At 39.3% G+C, this 21,325-nt stretch overlaps 1 protein-coding gene across 1 annotated transcript in view; it reads right to left on the bottom strand.

Annotated features, from left to right (window-relative positions):
* The window catches only part of KIF25 (kinesin family member 25), a gene marked incomplete at both ends in the record, with an annotated part of 40,535 nt that overhangs the window by 713 nt on the left and 18,497 nt on the right, over window positions 1-21,325 (bottom strand). Inside the window, 7 exons of the mRNA XM_080342730.1 lie at window positions 683-838; window positions 2,708-2,905; window positions 5,449-5,600; window positions 10,439-10,615; window positions 11,928-12,077; window positions 16,351-16,425; window positions 20,799-20,866. Coding sequence (XP_080198856.1) covers window positions 683-838; window positions 2,708-2,905; window positions 5,449-5,600; window positions 10,439-10,615; window positions 11,928-12,077; window positions 16,351-16,425; window positions 20,799-20,866 — 976 coding nt within the window. The remainder of the gene's footprint in view (window positions 1-682; window positions 839-2,707; window positions 2,906-5,448; window positions 5,601-10,438; window positions 10,616-11,927; window positions 12,078-16,350; window positions 16,426-20,798; window positions 20,867-21,325) is intronic.

The following is a 21,325-nucleotide window of genomic DNA, read 5'->3' as shown; positions in this document are numbered from 1 at the left end:
CTAGGTGAAATTCCAAGTTCAAGCAAAAATTAGTAGTCTTTCAGAAGCTCTGAAGAACTGTTACCTCTGTCACTGTCTGCGCCTTGAACTGAAGACTAAAGGGCTGATGCTTTCTGGCTGAACAAAAATGCACTAATATACTATATGGATGGATACAAATCTGATCTTGCTGGAGGCACTAGTCTTGATTTAAAACTGTTTCTGCATAGATGAGGAGCTAGAGAAGAGGAGGTGACCTAAACACAAGAAGGGGCTGTAGTACAGTCCATGCATATGTTCTATCTCCCTCCTTTGTCTTACTGCTACAGAGCACAAGGTTAAGGAATGTGCAAATATGTGACTACACCCTGTAGTAATAAAGATTGAAGCTTAACTTGTAAACTGTACCTGACATGAAACACCAATAAAATGCAATTACTACCCTTTACACAATCCTGTTAGAGATGTTGTGATTTTTACAAGTGTATTCCTAAACTGAACCTTGGAAACAGCAATGTTTAGTCAAATTCAGGAGGAGTTCAGAGCTCTCATTGTGTACTCACACTGCTTCAGAGCCAGAGACTTTGAACAGAGGCCCACATAGAAGGCAGCAATACAAAATCATCCTCTAGTTTTACACAACAAAGGAGGGGAAAGATTGGGAAATCTATGTTGTTAAGCGGAAGTCACAATAACCTCTTACCTACAGAGTCCTGAAGCAGATGCGTAAGTTTGCTGTTTCGATATGGTACATGAGATCGCTGCTCTGCTATTGCTCCAAGAACATCTGCTAGGGCGGACAAGCTGCGGTTAATAAGTGACGTCTCTCTCAGTGCTGCACCTGTCACTCCAGACATGCCTAGGACAGTGTAGAAAAGGGCAATGGTAACACTAAGCAAAGCTGCTTCAACTGTAATTGTGAAAGATTCTGTTGCTGTATCATCAACTTTTGACACTGCATTTTTGAACTCAAATTCTGAACCTTGACTTCCAGTCCATCCCTGCCAAAAGCAAAATGCAGCAACTGTTTACTGCAGACTGCCAATACATTGATCAGTATTTCTGCTCTTTGAAGGAAGGTTAAAGAATGAGCTGCAGATGCACCTGCAATCACTTCTCATTAGATAGAGCACACGATCTATGCTGGGCCAAGCTAATGGCAGCCGGATGACAGATCCTGCAACTGCCTTCTGTTCTACCTCTGGAGAGACAAAGAGGCTGTACAGAGAGAGGCAACGGATCTTATTTTCCCTTTAAGCCACTATTTTCCCAACAGGGAGAACAAAACAGGTGTTCAAGAGGCAAGTGTAAAAATGCACAGTTACAGGAAAAAAAACTAACAGAAGTCTGGACAGTGAGGGCTGGAGAAATGAAATTTGGAAAAGATGAGGCTGGAGCGGTAGACTCTCTTTGCAGAGGCAAAACGGTTTGGAAGACCCTGCCACAGGGTGTCAATAATCTGGCTTTACTGTGTCTACAGACATCCCTGGGGTTCTTCTATGGTCAGTGAAGGTGGACTCCTGAGACAATGGATAGCACCCTAAAGCAGAAAACTGCAAACAGGTGAGAGGGTAACATGTTTAAACCATTGATTATCAAAGCATTTAGCCGAGCTTTCAAACTGAAACCTAGTTTGGTAAAAAAGGGACTACTTAGTAAATGCTGAAAATGGTCCAGGATGGCTGTGGAGCCAACCAGACGGGGTGCTGACTGCTACTGCTGCTCACCTAGATTTGTCCACATATTAAACCAATTATGAGTTAATAGCTGCCGTAATTTTTATCAGAATAAGTTCAACATCTTCAAATCTTCACCAGCATAGTTGATGGCACAGGTTAGTCTGTGCCACATCTAACACTGATCTGTGTGAGCACAGTTCTTCTGGGCTTCACTGGGGGATGTGGCCCACCGAGCCCTAAACCAAGTAAACATTTGCCCTGGTAGAGCTCAGAGAACAAACACACACATTGTAGCTCATTTACCAAACAGTTTCCAGCACTTAGAGCAAATGAAAACTATAATGTATTATATTAGGTTTCTCTGTAGAACAAATGTTTAACAGTGAGCAAAAGCAAGAATTCTTGGCAGTAAAGTAAAAGACTCTTTCATAATACTGGTTCAGTTTTCAAAACATTTTTTCTGGAATGGTGCATTTGGCTGCATGGCTTTTTTTGGTAAGAAAGCTTGTTCTTTAGGAAATAATCAAGTTTTTGAAATTATTGTGTGCATAGAGGAGGGGGAGGAGAAAAATTCTTTGAAGAAACAATGAAAACAATATTATCTTTTCAACACTAATTTCCTCCAAGACTTTTTTCACAGCAAGGTAGAAAAACCCACACGTGCTGATATCAATTATTGTAGATATTTGTAATATTTAAATAATTTATGCACTTTAAACATTTCTGTACAAAGACATGCTAATTCGCAGAGTAGAAAAACAGGCCTAATAAAACCAGTCTGAACAAATAATATACCTATGATATGGGTAACCGCCCTGGGCTTTTATTTTAGTCTTATGCAGTCAGATTTTTCACTTAAACTGTACTAGTGTAAAACTGGAACAATCAGCCCCCAATTTTTTGCTTATTCCAGGATCGGTGTATTTGAACCACCCCCTGTGTGAAGCAGGGTAGCACATATCCCGACATAAAGAGGCAAAGGCAGCTATTTTACCCCAGATCTGTGAGGATACATGCCCACCATTCCATAAACAGACACATTCACTCACCAACACACTCGCTCCCAGCCAGGTCCACCAGCTGCAATCTAGTTTTGACTTGCTTCATTTTCTCAGTTGCTTCGAGCTGTGCTGGTGAAGAGGCTCTAGAAGAAGAGGTGGATTTATTGTCCCTCATTTTTTGTGGAAAGGTGCAGGAAACCTCTTTATTCAGTCTCTGACTCGTTTGTTCATCTTCCCATGAAATACCTGGTTAATGGGAAAAACAAACAAGGAGAGCTTCTCACTGACACTGGAAACTGGGCTGGGGAAAAAATGGGGCATCAATAGGGGAAGAACAGTATTTGCTGTTTTAGGCTATTCTAACAAAATTAATATACAAGTCAGAATCAATGGCACAGGCAGGATGAATGACTTTTTCTGTTTTAAGCTTTTGTTCATCAAACCAATTGTACCCATTGGTAACGAGACTTGTTTAGGTTGTGTTTTATCTAATATCCCTGTTGTTCACACTTCTGTGTGGAAAACAAGAAGCAGGACTCTAGTAAGGACTTTAAGAGGCATTTTTTCATGTTGTAGATTGACAACAACCAAAGTGAGATTTTGGATGTTTGGGAGCAGTAAGCTCTGAAGTCTGTTTCTGTGTATTCGAAACATCACCTGCTGGTGCTTTGGCAAAACAAACAAACAAACAAAAATTAAAAAAAATCAATTATCTTGCCTCTTCTATTTTTGTACTTTTCTGCTGTTCCCTCTAGACTCCCTTCAGCCCTCATATGCCATCGCTGTGCCTTCACATGATGGGCTATTGGCCTCAACAGCATTACTTCCACTTGTTCAGGTTGGTTACATACTACTACTAGTAGTTCTGTAGCTGCACCAGACTGTTTCATGTCCTTCCTCTTCCTCAGCAGCAGCATTTGGCTTTCACTCTGCTGGGAAGGAAGAGGAAGACAGATTCTTTGGGAAAGCTGCTTTCACATTAGCTTAGCAGGAATATATGCAAAAGGGCCTTCCCAAAGCAGTTTTGCTTGTTTTCTTCAATGTTTTGGTTTTCATCCATCTCCCTCTCTGAAAGCCATAAAAGAATAAAAGGCACGTACCCTGCTACAAGTAATAGAGACAAAAGACTCCCTTGGGTGCTTAAAAAGTCTAGCTGCAATACTACGAAGTTCCCAGCTGCAAAACTTGAGTGAGGAACAAACTGAATGGTGTTGCAGAGCTCTGTACCTCTCCAGGTAGGCTGCTGCTAAAACCCAAGCTGGCTGCTCACAGTGTAGACAGAGCAGCTGCGTTGGTTTATACAGAATAAATGGTTTCAGGCCATACAGTGTAAAAATAAATTTTCTTGTTCCTCTTCAGTTTGAGAAATTAAGTAACTGCTCTCCTCAAACAACAGATAATACTGAAACAAAATGCTAGGAGACCTTAATCAAGCCTGAAAAGGTGCTGGCTTGTCAGCCTGGCTCTAGGTGCAGAACTCATCATAGACTTCATAACTTTTTATTTAGTGACTTAGATCTCCAGTGTTGAGACATTTGACAATTGCATCTGTCTTTTGAATCAGGAATTGCTCCTTTTAAACAAGACAGAATGCGCTGCCCCACTGCTGCAGCAAGGCCCCATTTGCAGCGCTACTCTGCCTGCACATATCGTGCATCTTCATCCAAGCACTGCTGAAAGCCTGAGTCTGCATTCAACTTAAATTAGACATTTCTGTGGAGCTTTGCTGCCAGACAGCATGACACAGTACAGCAATGGCAATTCAAAAGGGCCAAGGGAAGTCTGGACTAGACAAGATGGCTGGTGTGCTAACGGTGTAAACACTGTGTTTTGAAAAGTAACATCTGTCTGATTGACAAGAATCTGGAACGGGCTAGAGCAAACATCTGGAACACTGGAGCTACAACTTGTAAAGTAACTGTGTCTTTTGGCAAGGCCCATAGGTAAGCGAGGCCACTGTTTGTTCTGTTTTGCTAATATTGTTGGTTTAATTTCTGATAGCAATCTAAGAGAAAAAAATGTTAAATATTTTCCACTTTCTAAAACCACATTGTTGTTGCAAAGTATGAAGGAGATGGACCACAGCACTGGAAGCAGAGAGCCTAATTATAACATGAGCAAAGAAAACAAAGTTAACCCCCCAAAAGCTGATGTTATTCATAAAGCAATAAACTGATAAATCTTGGTGTGGTAATGAAAAGTAGAAATACGGGTTTTGCAATAGTAAATAAGACAACTATGTTGTTTGTTTCTACAGTGGCCTATTATTAACAGTTCAAGAGACACTGAATTTAATGGATGTTTTTGCAAGGCCTCGGGTAAAAAAATAATTCTTTCTTACCCCAAATCATATCATGATCCCTAAAATGCATGGTTAGCTTTACCACAAACTTAGTATGAATAATTATATCCCACACAAAGTGATTTAACTACCATATTGGAGTATGTACCTTACTGATATCTTATCTATCTTATACAGTATCTTATGACTTATTCATAACATTTATTTCATCAGTTGTTTCATGGTATAAAGCTTCAAGAACTCTGTCTCAAGACAGGTAAAGAAAAGTAAAAGTTTTTATGAAAGTGGAACTTTCAGTAGCATTCAAACACCAAACTGGTCTGTTATTTAGGAAGGTATGTAGAAGTTAAACAATGGAAAAGGAACTGAGGGAATGTATTAAATGTTGGAAAAAGGAGGAAAAAACAACATGAAAACCTCTCAGTCCACAGATTGTTTTTCAAAAAAACAACTGTCTCTAGACATATTTTATTACCACATTACTTACCAAAGTTATCTGCAGAGACAATTGTCGTTATGGTCAATGTAACTACCAGATGAGAACGAGAGGAATGAGCATGCACCAGTGTTGGGTGCCTGACTCTCAGCTGTAGGCCTTTGTTGACTAGATGCAAAAACTCCGATGCATTTTCAACAGTCCTAGGAAGTAAAGAAAAAAGCAGATGATTTAACTGACTCAGTAAAAATCACATGAGAAAGGTGACAACTTAGATGTGAATCTGAGCATTTCCACTTCCCCACTCTTTTTACTCCTTATATTAATCTCAGTTTTGAGCTGCACAAACAACTATATATAGACTTTTTCAGTGGGATGTAGTCCAAGATGGAAATTCAAGACAAAAGCTGTGACATAGTACTGAAAGAGTTGAAGTGGCTTGCCAGCCTTGTGGGTCTATAGGTACTATAGCTCTGCTCTAGAAGGGACTGAAATTTCTACACCTGCACACTTTGGAAGAAAAGAAACAGCCTTAGATGTGCCTGGAATCTCTGATCTTACAGGAGTGGAATTGTCCAGTTTATGTTGAGGTAGATCCTGTTCTTTGGGAGTTGCAGAATTTGCGGGGGGTGGGAGGGTGGGGACAGGATGGGGGAAATTCTCCGGGCCTTTAGAAGTCATATAAATCATATTTCACATTTGGAATTAAATCAAGAATCCATGGAAGAAATTTCCATTGCACTGTTCCACTGTTCAATGAGCAGAGACTCCAGCACAGTATCAGAATAGACAGGCATAGGTTTCTATAGGCCATTTAATCTCATACTATCTGTTTTCTTTTCCAGTTAAAGGAAATACTGTAAATATGACCAATCAAAGGACAAAAACCTAACACAGAAATTGAAATAAACTGATTAGCTAAAGAAAAAAACACTGTGATTTCCTCCAGGGTCACAATGTTTCAGAAAAAATGAGGTAAGCTTGCCTACTCTTTCCTTTCACAGCTTTGCCTTCTTCAATAATCACTCAAGTCACATCGCCTAAACATTGGTTTCTAGATGAGGGTATAAATTATTATGACTGCATATCACAGCCTGGTTACTGAATGCCCTGTAACACCAGACCCATTAATAACCCTCCTGACAGGCTACAGGCTTGGTTCCGCATTGCTACACTCAGCAAAAGCAAGCATGTGATAAAAGGCATGACTTAGATGGGGCCGATTGCAGTGAAAGTCACACTGGGCACAAACTTAGTTTGTGCTAAGAGCAGCCACACTTGAAGAGTTCAGAGACAAAAGAGCTATACCCAGCTAAAACAATTTCCTCTGAAAATAAAGCAAGGGCATCTGAAGAACAGAAAAACCATTAGGCTCACTATGCTTAGAGACATTTAAGAGAAGCAGCAACCTAAAAGCTGTGTAGCCTAAAAGCCCTGTGTAACCAGGGCTGCAAGAGCTAAATGATCATTATAGACATCTGCTGTCAATCTTGAGCCACAGAAGTGGCCTCCTCCGTAACATCTCTGCCCCTTTGCATCCCCTGGGAACGTCTCCCTGGTTGTGTGAGCACCAGCAGGGCAGCAGCTGCTCTAGTTCCTATGGCCAGAGGGGGCACAGCCTCCCCCCAGGGTCGTCTGACTATTGCCTCAGGTCCAAGGAGGCAGATCCTACCTTCCCGAGTTTGGAACTTCATCTTCCAGTAACTGGTCAGCCAGGGCTGGGTGGCCCGAGAGATCAGCAGCCGTCACTGGGATGCAGCGACAGGCAGTCGTCTGCCGCAGGGGGTCAGACCCACAAGCTGCTGTCCTCCAACCAGCCTCTGCAGAAGCAGACGAGCCTCAGGGTCTGCTGCCAGTGCTGGTCACCCCCTGCGAAACTGCAGTTGAATTTGGAGGTAAAAAGCATCCCCAGGCCAGCGCTGCAAGTCTGCAACAGCAGCTTCTCAGCAGGACTGACAGTAATAACTTTTTAGTATAATCTCTAGGACTTTATCGTGCTCTATGTACCGCATGTTCCAGGACCAGATTCTACAAAGAGAATCCCTGTTGTGGTTAGGTTAAAAATTTAATGCTGAATGTTCTCCAAAGACAACCAAGCCGTAAAAGAAGAAAGAAACTGAGGTTTTTGTGATTCAGTAAGATGTACATGTTAGAGGGAAAGAGACTACTGTACTTTAATGGATATATGGATAAGCCAATGAGACCCAGCAGGCCAGTATATTCTAGACGAAATATTATCACAAATGAGGATGTGTTTTTATTCAAAGCACCAGCTGTTTACTTTAGATTTCAGGCAGCTGGGTGGCCTCACTCAATGGTTCCCTTACTTTGAGTTTGCTTTTACTTATTAATCTTTCTGTGTAATTATTAATATAAGCTGTTTATGAATTGGACTTTTTCACTGCTTGCATTGTAATTGAGATACAAGTCCATATTGTTATTTATATTTGCATTAGAACTGAGTATTTATTAATCAATTGAGATAAGTGGTTTTTAAGAGATGCATAGTTCAAGGCTCCAAGTTCCTTTACCATAAATTAAAATTTACAGAAATAAACAGAGCAGCCATTTTATTAACTAGAAGGACAAATGAAACCTTATTGCAGCTTCTAGTTCTTTTCTTTATGGCACTAGTCCAGCTACATCTCACTTCTCCTTTCCCAAAAGCCTAGGAAAAGGAAGGGGTCACCCACTAACTATGCAAACCTCCCTTGGGGAGTAGGCATTTTTCAGGAATGAAACCAGGCCAGTATATTGGTTTCTGAAATACCATAATAAAAAATTACTTGGAGGTTCTGATGAAGCAGGGAAAATTCAGCTCCCATCATATCCATACTATATTCACCCATCTTCATTTTCCAACTCATACTGTTCCTTTCTTCTCTAGTCAAAGGAAAAATATCAGTTCCTTCAAGAAAGGTTCAGCAAACACAGGTGAGGCTCTGCTCCCAGCCTCTTCTGAAGGAGTTTTTCATTCCTTTGACAGCAGACCCTTAACCAGATGCTAAGAGCTGGAGTAAAGTCACAACTGGGGAAATCCAAGAACAGAGACTGAGAGAAACCCACCACTCAGCATAATACAGACAGAGAAGGCAAAAGGATTTATCATATCAAGATCCAGTAATTTTTAATTTATTCCATGCTCTTATGGAGCATGCACAGTACAATCAAGGGTGCAGAATATCTCTGGAAATCACATTTAACCTCCAGACTGAAGAACATGCATGCCCCAGCTGCAAATGTTAATCCTTCTTAGAATATTGCAGTGATTATTATTTCACAGAAAGAAAAGGAAGCTATATAGCCCCCATGGTGAATAAAGACACTTTACAATTTTTCTGGGGTCCCACTTTTCTATGAGCAGTTCAATGGCTAGAAAATACAAGTCAATTAATGTGCATAACAAGGTAGAACAAAAGTATGTTTGTGCAACCCTCTGGTACATTCTTGTATTTTTATCAAGGCTTTCTGGCACTAGCATAAACCCACATAAACAAACAACTACTAGTCTGCTTATGTGACTAAGTCCCACAAGACAAAAATACTGCCTTCCGTTATTTCCACTGAGGGAGTGTTTTATTTTAATTGGGGTGGGGGAGGGGAATGCTTTTCATATCTGACTTCTAATTCCTTCTGGAAAAGCAGAGATCAGGCCATGACAAGCATTATTATAGACAAGTGAAGAAAAATATCATATTTTCCCCAGAAACATAAAACACTATAATATTTTGCTAAACATTTCAATAGGGTAAGATATTTCTTTTCACAAACATTATTTGCCCAAGGAGCTGAACTTGTTTTCTAAGTTTCTAGACCTCTCTATAGTATACAAGCAGAAAAGTTCCCTTCTGGAATCTATTCACATGCTGACTGCTCACAGGGAGATGTCCAGTAACTTAATTACATCAGGCAGCATCAGCTCTCTGGTGCCATTAGTACTGCTTGTCAAAAGCTTGTTTGCTAATGCTGATTTAATACGAGCATAAACTCCACACCCATTACTAAACTGAGGCATCTGAAAGAGATTCGCTCTTTTTAATTGATGAATTGTTATTAGTATGTGGTTTTTACAGTCTAATTAGGCAAGTGGTTTATGTATAACACAAAAGTATTATACATTTGCTTTGTATACTACACATATGTAACCCTGAGAATCATTCCTATGTGTACTAGAATAAGCCTTTGTAATGCTTAGTAAGTACAAGAAGGCATTAAAATAAGTTTGGTTGTAGCCTTAAATGCCTCAGCTCCCCTATACTGTCGAGATGTGTAACTAAGAATCAAACTTACCATACACTGACACAATTTTAAAATTGAATAGGTGGAATCACAGAATGGTTGGGATTGGAAGGGACCTCTGGAGATCATCTAGTTCAACCCACCTGCTAAATCTTAGCTACTTCTTAGCTTTTAGTTTGAAGAACCTGGATCTGTGAGAACTACAGGTTCAAATGTCAGAATGTCAATTCCCACTTTAATGCCTCCAGTTAAGAAAACAGAATACTAAGCAGTGTAAGATAGGTATTTATATTAAAAGATCATTTAAAAGCTGCTTCTTTCTAAAGTACTTTTTAAACTCCAGGGTGTGTAGGGAAAACTAGCACTCTACAGCTGCTTAAAAAATCTATAAGAAATACAAATATTTCTATTATAATCCGTAAATTTTATAATTTGATAAGACTGAAAGGCAAATGCTTTTTGAGTGGGTTACCCCTTCTTTTTCTGCAGCTGACAAGATGCCCGAGGTCCAGCCAAAAAAAAATACACAGATATCTTCAGGTATTCTGAGTGGAAAGCACTTAACACAGGAGTATAACACAAGCTAAATGTACTGTTATTTCTGAAAGTATTTTGACATTTGCAGCCAACTGCAGTCTAACAGACTGAGCTAATGGAAACAGTGAGAACTGTTCTTTTGCATACGGTGAAGACTCATTGTTTAGAAGCGATAACTGGTGCCTATAATGCAATTTTCTGACAGCTATACGTTGCATTGACACCAGATCAGGGTCAGACAATAAGGATCAAATCAAGCACTTACTCATGCATAAGCAATGGAACATCACTCTTTCCTTCTCTGGTTGTGACAACATCACGTTTGACGCCAGATACTTTTCCAAAACTGTCTTTGGCCAGAAGATCAAAAATTTCATTATTATACACTTCTACAACAGAAACCTCAACCCAGTAACTTCCTGGTGGCTTTTCTGAAATAAGCCTGGAGAATAAAAATAGAAAAAAAGAAAAAAAGAAAAGAAGAGAAGAGAAGAGAAGAGAAGAGAAAAGAAAAGAAAAGAAAAGAAAAGAAAAGAAAAGAAAAGAGAAGAGAGAAAAGAAAAGAAAAGAAAAGAAAAGAAGAAAAGAAAAGAAAAGAAAAGAAAAGAAAGAAAAGAAAAGAAAAGAAAAGAAAAGAAAAGAAAAGAAAAGAAAAGAAAAGAAAAGAAAAGAAAAGGAAAGAAAAGGAAAGAAAAGGAAAGAAGAAAAAAAGCTAAAGAATTATGAAGTCAAACTGCAAGTGCACAATCTGTAAATAAAGATCTATTCTTTAATTATAATCTAATTATAATCTGATAAAAGTGCTTTTAAATATCCATAGCCATGGCTTTGCCTCCTCCACATGCTAAGCTGAAGAATCAGAATATACAGTTAAAATGTACATGAAACAATAAGTAAAACTTCATTTTCCAAACAGCTGTGCTAGCTTAAATTGTTTTTCTCCACTAGCCTCCCACCCTCCTCAAGATGTTTTTGTACCATTTCTCTGCTGGACATTGTTGTATTTAGAGCTCAAGCTATGATGCTTTCTGGCAGAGTGCAAGCCACAATAGGTAGAGATGGTAAACTGCCCAGCTAGATCTGTTAGAGGTTATCTGACCACAGCCTCAGCAAATTCATAAATTAAAGGCTTTTCTATTCAGGAGAGTATTTACAGTTAGACACAGTTATTCTGGTACAAAATTGGATCTTTGATTTATCTTACACCGTTCTCCAAAAGAAATAGGCTTAGCTGGAAAAACCTCTAATGGCTCTTCCATTATAACACAGCAGCTCATCAGTTCAAATCATGCATTAGGTTCAACTAAAAGAAAAAAAAATCTAAGAATTCTCAAAGCAAGAACAGATCATGGTTAAAAATTCTACTGTAATTCTTCTTGGGGACTGGGTTTTAATCTGGATCCCCTTCATCTATTCCACTTGTCAATTTTCACAAAACTTGTAAGAACGTAACGATCTTTTGCACTCTCACAACTATGGTTGAAGCATATTCAAAAGTTAATTAGGAGTCTGAAAGGTAGATGGACAGATATCACACAGCAAGATTGCATAATCTTATTTTCTTAGAAAATCAGACTAAGCAGACTAGAAATCTGTATCAAAACTCAAATATCAAATGGCAGTTAGAGAAGCTATAAATATTAATCATTGTGAAGCTGAAATCTGTAGTGATTAATATATTAAAAACATTTTTTCATCCTTTCTATAAAGTTTAAAGTGACTGCCACTGATACAAGCCTTTACTTAGTTGTTACCTGAACACTTCTTGGGCAGCTCGAGGAATAATTCCAAGTTCTGATTCATCTTCTGTGGAGAACGCAAAGTGCTCCTCTAACTGTGGTCCCAACATTGTGTATGTCTTCCCACTTCCTGTTTGTCCATAAGCCATGATACACACATTGTACCTGAAAATTAAAAGGGCGTTCATTTATTTTACCATCACCAAATGTCTTTGTTACATGGCAAGTCAAACCCCAAACAATTTGAGAACACAAACTGAAACAAAAAATAAATATACTGCCCCTGCAGATTTCTTTCTGAAGATCTCAATATCTAATAGAAATTAAAGTACTGCTAAAATATCACCTAAACAGATTTTGGTTTTTAAGTAGAATTGCAAGGATGCTTTTAAGCAGAGTTTAAGGGATGCTTAGGTTGGAATGACTGATGGGGTTAGACCTCCTGTCTGCCCAACTTCCAGTTCATGCACTACTGAGCTGCTTGTTAATCAGCTCCTGAACCGCTGCAGTTTACAGTTCAGCATTTTAAAGTAAACCATCGCTGGGTTTGATTTGTCTTACAGTGCTACGCTGCAAACCACAGGACTAATATCTTAACAGCTGGGAACAGTAAACTCTTCAGCTCTTGTTTTTCAGGCAGGCTCATCAGTCATAGCCCTCTGTCACTGGGAAATATAAGACACCCCTAATAATAAGAGGCACAATTTTAAACCAAATGCATTAGTTCAGTATAAACATACACATGGAGAATACTCTGGAATAAAGGTGGTAGGAACTCCTCTGGTATGCAGTTGTAGAAGGTTAAAATGTACAATGTCACTGCAGAGGTACAGGTACCTACGAAACACAATTCATCATTTTCTGAAGTAGACATGTAAAATACATCTGACAAACAGAACTCTAAAAATGCCTGTTTCTCTGCACTGAAAATAATTAAAAGTCTGTTGCGGATGTCTGTGCCACAGGGATCTGAATTTAGATCACAGAACCCTACCCAGAAAGTGTGTTTCTGACACAGTGAGATCAAAGTCAGCATCTTGAGCAAAACGAGCGGGTGGACAGAAATGTCTCCAGCCACAGCACCACTTTGTGTGGAGGACCAATACGGTGCTGTACAGCTGGAGGTTCGTCCCTTCTCGGCTGCGTCTGCTCAGCGGCACCTGCCAGCACCTCGGTGTTGGCCACAGAACCGTGCCAGCAAAACATCGTGGGAGACACGCGGTTACGCTGACAGGACTGCTCCTTCCCTCGAGTATCTTGTTTGTTCAGAGACACAACATTAACAGAATCTCCATACGTGGCGACTGCTTTGCAGTATGCCGAAATTTCTGCTCTACTAGGGCTTTGCAAGAACGGGCTTGCTCCTGTTCTGCCAGGGAGTAAAATTTCACTACCTAAGCTATACCGCCTCTATGGGCAGACCTGAGCAGCTGCTTTTGGTTATCCAAGTCTTTTCCTTATATCAAAAATGTTGTTTCAAGCACATGCCAGCAAATCTCAATGAACAGCCCTCATTTAATTGTTTTAAATTTATGGTTTCAAGTCATTAAATACTTACATGGTGACTACAGAGAAATATATTTGCAGCTTTTTTTTTGCATATTAAACATGCCTAGAAGCAATTGTTTTGGAGGATTATTTAGAAAGCTTTCTCTTGTTAGAAAAAAACGTGTGCTGATAACCAACATAGCAAACACCTGGGGATAGCATACTCCTTCTGGGGATGCAAAGTCAAAGTTTCAATCAGTGCATCTACAGTAAATTCCCTCCATGTTTCAGGATGCAGAGTATAAAATAGAAGTCTAGCCATAGATTTGATGAAGTAAAGGAGAGATAACTGTAACTGAAAACAAAGTGCACTACAGCAAAATCAAATGTGCTAGAAATTTGGGCTGTAAATCTAAGGGGTTTCTCTAAGTATTCACTGCTGACATAACTGTACTTGCATTTATGTCAGTGGGAAATCTCCCATTAATTTTGGTAGTTTTCAGCTAGGCTAACAATGAACAATTTTCACAATTCCATCTCTAATATACACTGCCTCACCAGCCTGTAGCTTATTGAGACTTCTAAATCAGAGAGATCTTTGGAACCGAAAAGGGAGCCAGAAGTTGGCCAGTAGTAGCTTTCCTTAGGAAAAACAGAATGGAAGTCTTTTTAGAAGTCTCTCAAACTTTCATACAGTCCAGCTATTCAAATTCTCTTTCATTGCTACTTGTTGAGAAAGTAAGCATCACGGACAAAATAGTTCTGACAAGACACAGATGATATGATTAGAAGCAAAGTAGACAGGTGCTTGTAGCATTGAGGAGAGAGATCCAAATCAGGTATCAATCAGTGATAACTTCTCTGCCAAAGTCAAAACAGTATTTCAGTAAGCCCAAATGAGCTCAAACTATCCAAAGCAGTATTATATGTAAGAAGGCAGAGGAGAGAATGAATTATTGAGTGCTTCAACATGAAGACATGCAGCAGACTAGTTTATCGTTACCTAGTTTACTTTGTTGGTGCTCTGGTTCCAACATAAGGGTTTCCAATACAGCAATCTGAAAATTTCAGACTATGATTTACATATGTGTCCTGGCATTTCTGCTTCTTCACTCTGCTTCATTAGTTATATTCTAGTTTCTAGAAGTTGTTATTGTCAAGTTAGAATACCAATAGTTTTGTAGAATTTTTCTCCTGAAAAGAGTGTGGGTGTTCATTACAGTAAAGTTATCTCTAGGAGAGAATGCTGTTAAAGGAAATCAAAGGAGGAGAAATGTATTTTTCTTTGAAATAAACAAACAAGTTTGATTGCTCAATGCTGTAAAGAAAAGAAATATTATCTTACTCCATTGCTGGCCCCGTATGACTAACTGTAAACTTTGAAGCCTGCTGTACTTTGTTTTGCATATGGGGCAATCTTTTCTTCATGTATATTTATACTGAAAAATGAAACAATTCATTAAGAAAGAAAAATAAAGAAAAAATAAAGGAGTGGAATACTCCTTTCTACTTAAGCTGTAAGTTGTTATAGACCACTGTGGAGCCCAGACTAAAACAATCAGGAGCAGCAAAAAGGTTCAAGGTTCAGACTTTGTCTGTTTCCCATTTAGAAAGGGAAGGCTGCTGAGAACCATGGCTCATAGACATAGCCTCACCGTCCCTGAAAATCTGCTTCTGTTTAAAAGGCACTTCTGGAAGAACAAGACAACTATTTTGTTTTCACTAACAGAACATTTCCTAACTGAATATAAACGTCCTAATTTTTAAGACAGGATTCTTTCAATGGGGAAATTAGAAAGTGAGGACTGCAGCAGATCAAGGTACAGATCAGATATGTCTGAACATACATAGGCAACATTTTGAGCCAAAGCAAACTTATGTTTATTGCAAAAGGAAAAGCAGAGAGAGAAAACAGCATTTACAAGGACTTCTTCAGACTCCTCCAACCTAGTGGTCCTCAGGTTGCTCAGCTGTGGAACTGTGGCTGTCCTTGGTAAATAAGAATAACGTCATGTGGGCCATATAGTGTTTCCCTTAGCTCAGGTAGCCTCTTCTAGGCTGCTTTTAAGAAAAGGAGACTTGGAAACTTCAGTGTGCAGACTGCCAGGAACAAGGATTGCCACTGTTGAGCTGTGCCAGTGCAGATGGAAAGGAACTGGCTTTCCCTCTACAGGAAGGGAAAGGTCCATGACAGCTCTACAACCACCATCTATAAGTGAGTGGAATTGGAACGGAGGTGAGAATCAATCTCAGTTCAAGCCTCAAGGATTATAACAATATGGCCTTCAAGGCTTCTTCGCAAGTGGAAATTGGCTCTAGTATAAATGAAGAATCACACTTCAGCAACTTCCATAGTTAAAAGTAATTACACATATTTGTTAGTAGTTGCTGCTGATCAGTTTTGTATTCAAACCAACCAGAATTCTGTTTTAATCCCAGTGCCTAAAGGAACGTTAGAGCTACGACCAAGGATGCTCAGTTCTGGTTCAGCTGGGAACTGATATATCACCTCCTATGGCCTGTGCTGTACACAAAAACAGAACAGATGATCAGAAGCGTAGCCCTGGCAGGCCTTTCATAGATGAATACACTGCTGGAAAAGATGTATCATACTGTGTCTACAACTGAAAAACAGGTATAAAACATAACCTACCAAAAAAAAAAATGTAATATCCTCCATAAGAAGCAATGCTTTTGCCAGAAAGAGACCAGAGAAAATTTACTATTTTTTTCCCAATTTGTCTGTTCTGCTAAATGTTGTAAACAGTGTTTTCACTGTTTATATAGGGAAACAACATTCACTTGGTGTTGAGTAGAAACAAAACAGGAAAATGCAACTGCAAAACCACAAAACTCGACAAGACCATCACTATCAAGTTGTTTTGCTTTAATTGATGGATTTCAGTAGATTATTGCCCTCTAGCTTTGTTACTTCAACCTTTGAACTTACCCATCCAGGAGAGATGTTAGCAAAGGGGCCACATCTGCAAATACTGTGTCTTGAGACTCTGAAGCACTGTAAACTCTGAGGAGCAAAGTGCAGTGATCAATGGAAGAAAAAATATAAATATGTTGTCACACTACAAGAACACAAACCAGGGAAAATATAGACCAGTGACATAAAACTTGTGACCTGCTGACATTTCTATGTCAGGGGACTGGAAATTAGAACTCCAGTGTTCTCACCCACTTTTGGGGAGCAGCTGTTGTCTGTGCTGGAGGGAACGACCCACAGGGGTACATTTGTGACTCTCTAAGCTCACCTCAATCCTTCAGCATCCTAATCCTCTCTGCCAGATGGAGTGGGTTTTTTTCAGGCTGTACTAGATACCTCTTTCTTTCTTCCACCTACCAAACTGTGAAATATCCCTGCTGCTTGTGTCTCCTTTGTGTCACACTAAGGAAGGGAGTGGTCAGGTAGTGCTCCCCCTTAGATGTAGATAAGGTTTGAGAGAAAAATAAGAGATACAGAGGCTGCAGGCTTCTCTCAGGACTTGTCTCAGAAGACCCAGCAGCAGAGCAGAAATCAGAAGGCCCCTGAGGGTCATGCTGAAGGATGCACTGTCCTTGTGGGCAGCATCAGCCTAAGGTGTTTCCATCCCCACCCCTGCTGAACTACCTACTCTGAAGTGAACACTTCTCACTCAAGGGAAATCTTCCTTTTGCTTTGTGATGTGGATTTCAGATTAACTTTTAAACAGAATGAAAGACAATTATATTGAATGAGTTATTCCATCTCTTAGAAAAGAGTAATGACAGTATAATCCTTCAGCCGCAACAATACCTAAAACAATCGCATACATTGTTTTCACATTCAAGGAAAAAAAAAGCTAACACAGGGCTCTTCAAAGAATTTTTTCATCGAACCCTTTCAGTGTTCAAGTTTGTACAATATAAAATCAAGACCTGAAAATAAGAACTCAAAGGGAGGAAAATCTGATCATAAAACGTGGACATCCTAACTCATTCATTTCTCTGCTAGCACATCAAAAGATTACAGCCCGCAGCAAGTGCTGTTTATACAAGATGAACAGAATCTAAAACATGAATGTAATTAGTCAGACTTAAGTATTTTAGGTATGAAAATTTATCTTTAGAAAAAGCTTCCTTTTCTAATATCTTTCTGTTGTGATTATTTTTGTTTGTTTGTTTAGCTCTGTTTTCCAACAAGTGATGTGTGTTCTTTATAGCCTATAGCAAAATGACTAATTAGAAACAGGAATTTTGGTAGCAGCAAACATTACAAAGCAGTTACTTCCCTGTGTATATAGTATACTAGTACACTTCACTTATCAGTATTCCACAGCTTATATATGATACTACAAGTTTAACTGAATTAAGACATAGTGTGCTCTTCAGCATTTACTCAAGACTCTTTGTGTATTTGACCAGAATCCGGCCACCACAGTCTGTAGCCTGCATACATGTAGATTTTTGTATTCATGTTCTCCACAAATAAGACTGTACAGAGGGGTCACTGATAAACAGATACAGAATTAGAGCTAGCCCACTTTATTCAGCACTTTGCTCCTAACAACAGCCAGTGGAAGGAGCAAGAAACACTATGGTGGCTGGAGATACAATAATTCATCTCGGTGTCTCATCCTAATCCTTAAAAGCTGTAAACTGGCCTCAAAACTGAAATACGAGTTGAATCTCTGTTTCAAAAAAAATATTATTAGAATTAGTATTCAGTTTCTTTTTGCGTCTTGCTGAATTCTTGGCCTGGAGTAACATCCTGTGGCACTGTGTTCCACAGCCTAATTGTAAGTTGCATGAAAATGTACTTTCTTTAATCAGGAAAGAAGCACTTGTCTGGCTTGTTGGGCAAATACTGCTTGTCTTGCCATTCCGCTGATGTGCTGTCATACTACACTGAGAAACCCACAAATATGCAGAGATGTAGCACAGTTTGTACTGGGAGGACACAGACACTGAGCAGCAATTCTCCATCCTGTTTTGCATGCATATACACACATGCTTCAGTAAACTTTGGACATCAAATCTGCTAGGTCAATATATGAGAGCAAAAGCACTTCCAAACACTTTTCTCTGCTTCATTTATCATCTGCAATCAATGAAATATTCATTAGCACCTAGTCCTCTATCTTAACCAACTAGGCCTCTAACTCAATATCTGTTGAAATGATTTTTTTTTTCTTAACACATCAAAACATCTCAGAGCTACCACATTAAAAACAAAACAAAACTTTAAAAGGTATTTTGGAGGTGAGAACGTTCATACTGTCTTCACTTGCTGTTGCAGGGTTTTGCTGTCAAACAGATTGCTACCGACCACAACGAGGGCAAGAATCAGCTAGTCCTTCGTGGTTTGTTTGCACTGCAAAGTAGTACAGCCATAGCTAACGGAGGTGCTGGTAGCCATTCATGGAAAGGCACAGAGCTCCATGTTACAGTAACTACTCCAAATATTTACTCAACTTCCTAAAGGGGTTTTACTGCTACTACTTAGCTGCTGTGGTTCAAATGCTACCAGTACTCAAATTAAATAGTTTAAAGTCAGCTTTAACTAGTTTATGCTACATTGTAATCACAGCACTGACTGAAGCATAGACACCCACTTAATTTGTTATCCAATACCATGAAAGATGCAGCAAATCCAGAGAATCTCTTTCTATAAGCCCATATATTTTTACCAGAATGATGACAGGTTTGTCCCCGTGTAGCAATTAATGTTAATTTCACCTCGAAAATTCTGAGCTTCTTTTTTATTGCGCTAACTGATTCACCAGTAAAATTATTAAAGCACAACATCCTGAAAGCTGGAATTTTCTTCCTGAGCTGAAATCAAATATTTGGACATTTATTAGTTCCATAAAACTTTTTGCTAAAAAAATAAACATTTTTGAGTTCATAAGAACCATATGCTCTTCTGTTTATAAAAACGAGCTGTGCTGGGACACTGAAAAAACATTCCCCAAGAACTGCATTCTTTAGGGGATTTACATTTTTTTAACCCTTTTCCTGATTATCAGGATCTACACCACATGTCCATAGTCACAGCACCTCTGGAGTCCTGTGTCAATACCATTAACTGTGTTGCTCTACAGAGCTGAATTCCAGCATTATTCTGCATTTACTTCAACCGGTAAGGCTGTGTTAGGTGTAGCTGGAGGGGGAAAGGAATTACTTCAACTGGCTTAGCAGACATGCAAGGGGGCCGTGTACCTTGAGAGATTGTATATGCCTTGTAACAAGGGAGTCCTGTACCTATAACTTATGGGGTAAATAAAGCTTCCCCAAGATTTGCATTATCTCAGGAATTTTCCGTTGTCTGGTGGCCTCCACAACATCAGTACCCGGTCTTTGTGAGCAGAATGAGGCAGCATCTGAGAAGGATGCCTCACGAAAAGGGTGAATGACTGGCGAAGTTTAGAAAACTTAGGGCAGTTCAGACTGAACAGACTCAGACCTTAAGTTTAAACCAGGACAGATAATTCCTGCTGGATACGTTTGACTTTAAATTAAGTTTTGCCTTCAAGCAAGGAAGCATAAAGTTGTCCTCATATTTTGTTCCCAGAGGGTTTTGAAGCACAGTTCAGGGTAGAGAGCCTTGCAACATATAGATGCAAAGTTTGCATTAAAAAAAAGGCACGAGGCAAAATTTTGTGTTTCTTTGTTTACAGAGATCTCATTTGTATTAATTTAACTCTTCATTCCCATTTTCAGAGGTTCAGGTCAACACCATTCTGAAAGAACACAAGGCACTTTTCAGCCTGGCTCTCTGCAGTTTTCTAGTTTGCAGACTGGCTCTGGTGTCTCGTAAGGCACAAACACCAATTAAAACACGTATCACAGCTGTTGCATTCAAAATCTCTCGTCTATGCAGATTTTTGAGCTTCTAATAAGGAAAGTGGTCACACTACAGCCTCTCCCTCAGGGAGTGCTGATTTACATGCCACTACTCTACCCTCAAAAGTAGCATGGCTGAACATCAAGTCTTCCAAGTCCTCAGTCCAGTTTCTGCTTCAATCATGCTGTATATCTAATGCTGAAGTCACTAAATCCATCTCAAGATCTTACCTTTAAAATGTGGATAACATTTTGCTATCTCCCAACATGCTCCAAGGATCATGAGAGCTATTCAAACTGTGAAGAGGGTCAAGTAAGTCTCTACATCTGTTTAAAACTTAGGCATATCAGTAGTCTTCACTGAGAGGGAAGACTAAGTCTGTCATCTATATCCTGAAGTGCCTTATTCTGTCCTGGGAAGAACATGAATACAATATAATTTTTTTAAAAAGAAAGAAAGAAAGAAACAAAGAAACAAACAAACAAAAAACCCATTACTTTCTAACCAATGCCTACCCAAAAAAAAAAAAAGCATTCACTATACAAATCTTCCAGCAATACAGATTTCTACCCAGGACTACTCACCTCTCAAACTGGAAAGTCTTACTTATTGATGCATGACCAGGACGGCTACACTTTACAAGGACAGTTTCCTAAGAGAAAAACAAAATACTTATAGCTAATAACATAGGTGCATACACAGAGGAATATTTATCATTTCTAAGATGGCAGATGACAGTAGTAATTAAGGATCATAAAGTCCAAGGCCCTTCTCCAGCAGTCACCAACACGTGAGGTTTAAAAGCCTGTATACTGGAGTGAACTAGCAGGACTACAAGAAAAGATCTCAAAACACGTTCACAGAATCACAGAATGTTAGGGATTGGAAGGGACCTCGAAAGATCATCTAGTCCAATCCCCCTGCCGGAGCAGGAACACAGATTATTAAAGAGCAAAGAACACAAAATATGTGCACTTAAGCTGATGAGAAAGATTCGAATCCTTACCTGAACTTCTTACGTGCCTAGAAAGCCACAGGCAAGTAGACCCAACCTCCCCAAATGTCACCACAAGTAGAAAAAAAAAGTCAAAAAGAGCTCTCTTCTAGTATA

Source organism: Nesoenas mayeri, assembly GCF_963082525.1.
Source record: "Nesoenas mayeri genome assembly, chromosome: 3".
NCBI lineage: Eukaryota > Metazoa > Chordata > Aves > Columbiformes > Columbidae > Nesoenas > Nesoenas mayeri.
The sequence above is the reverse complement of the archived record's forward strand: the minus strand, read 5'-3'. Positions and strand labels throughout refer to the sequence as shown.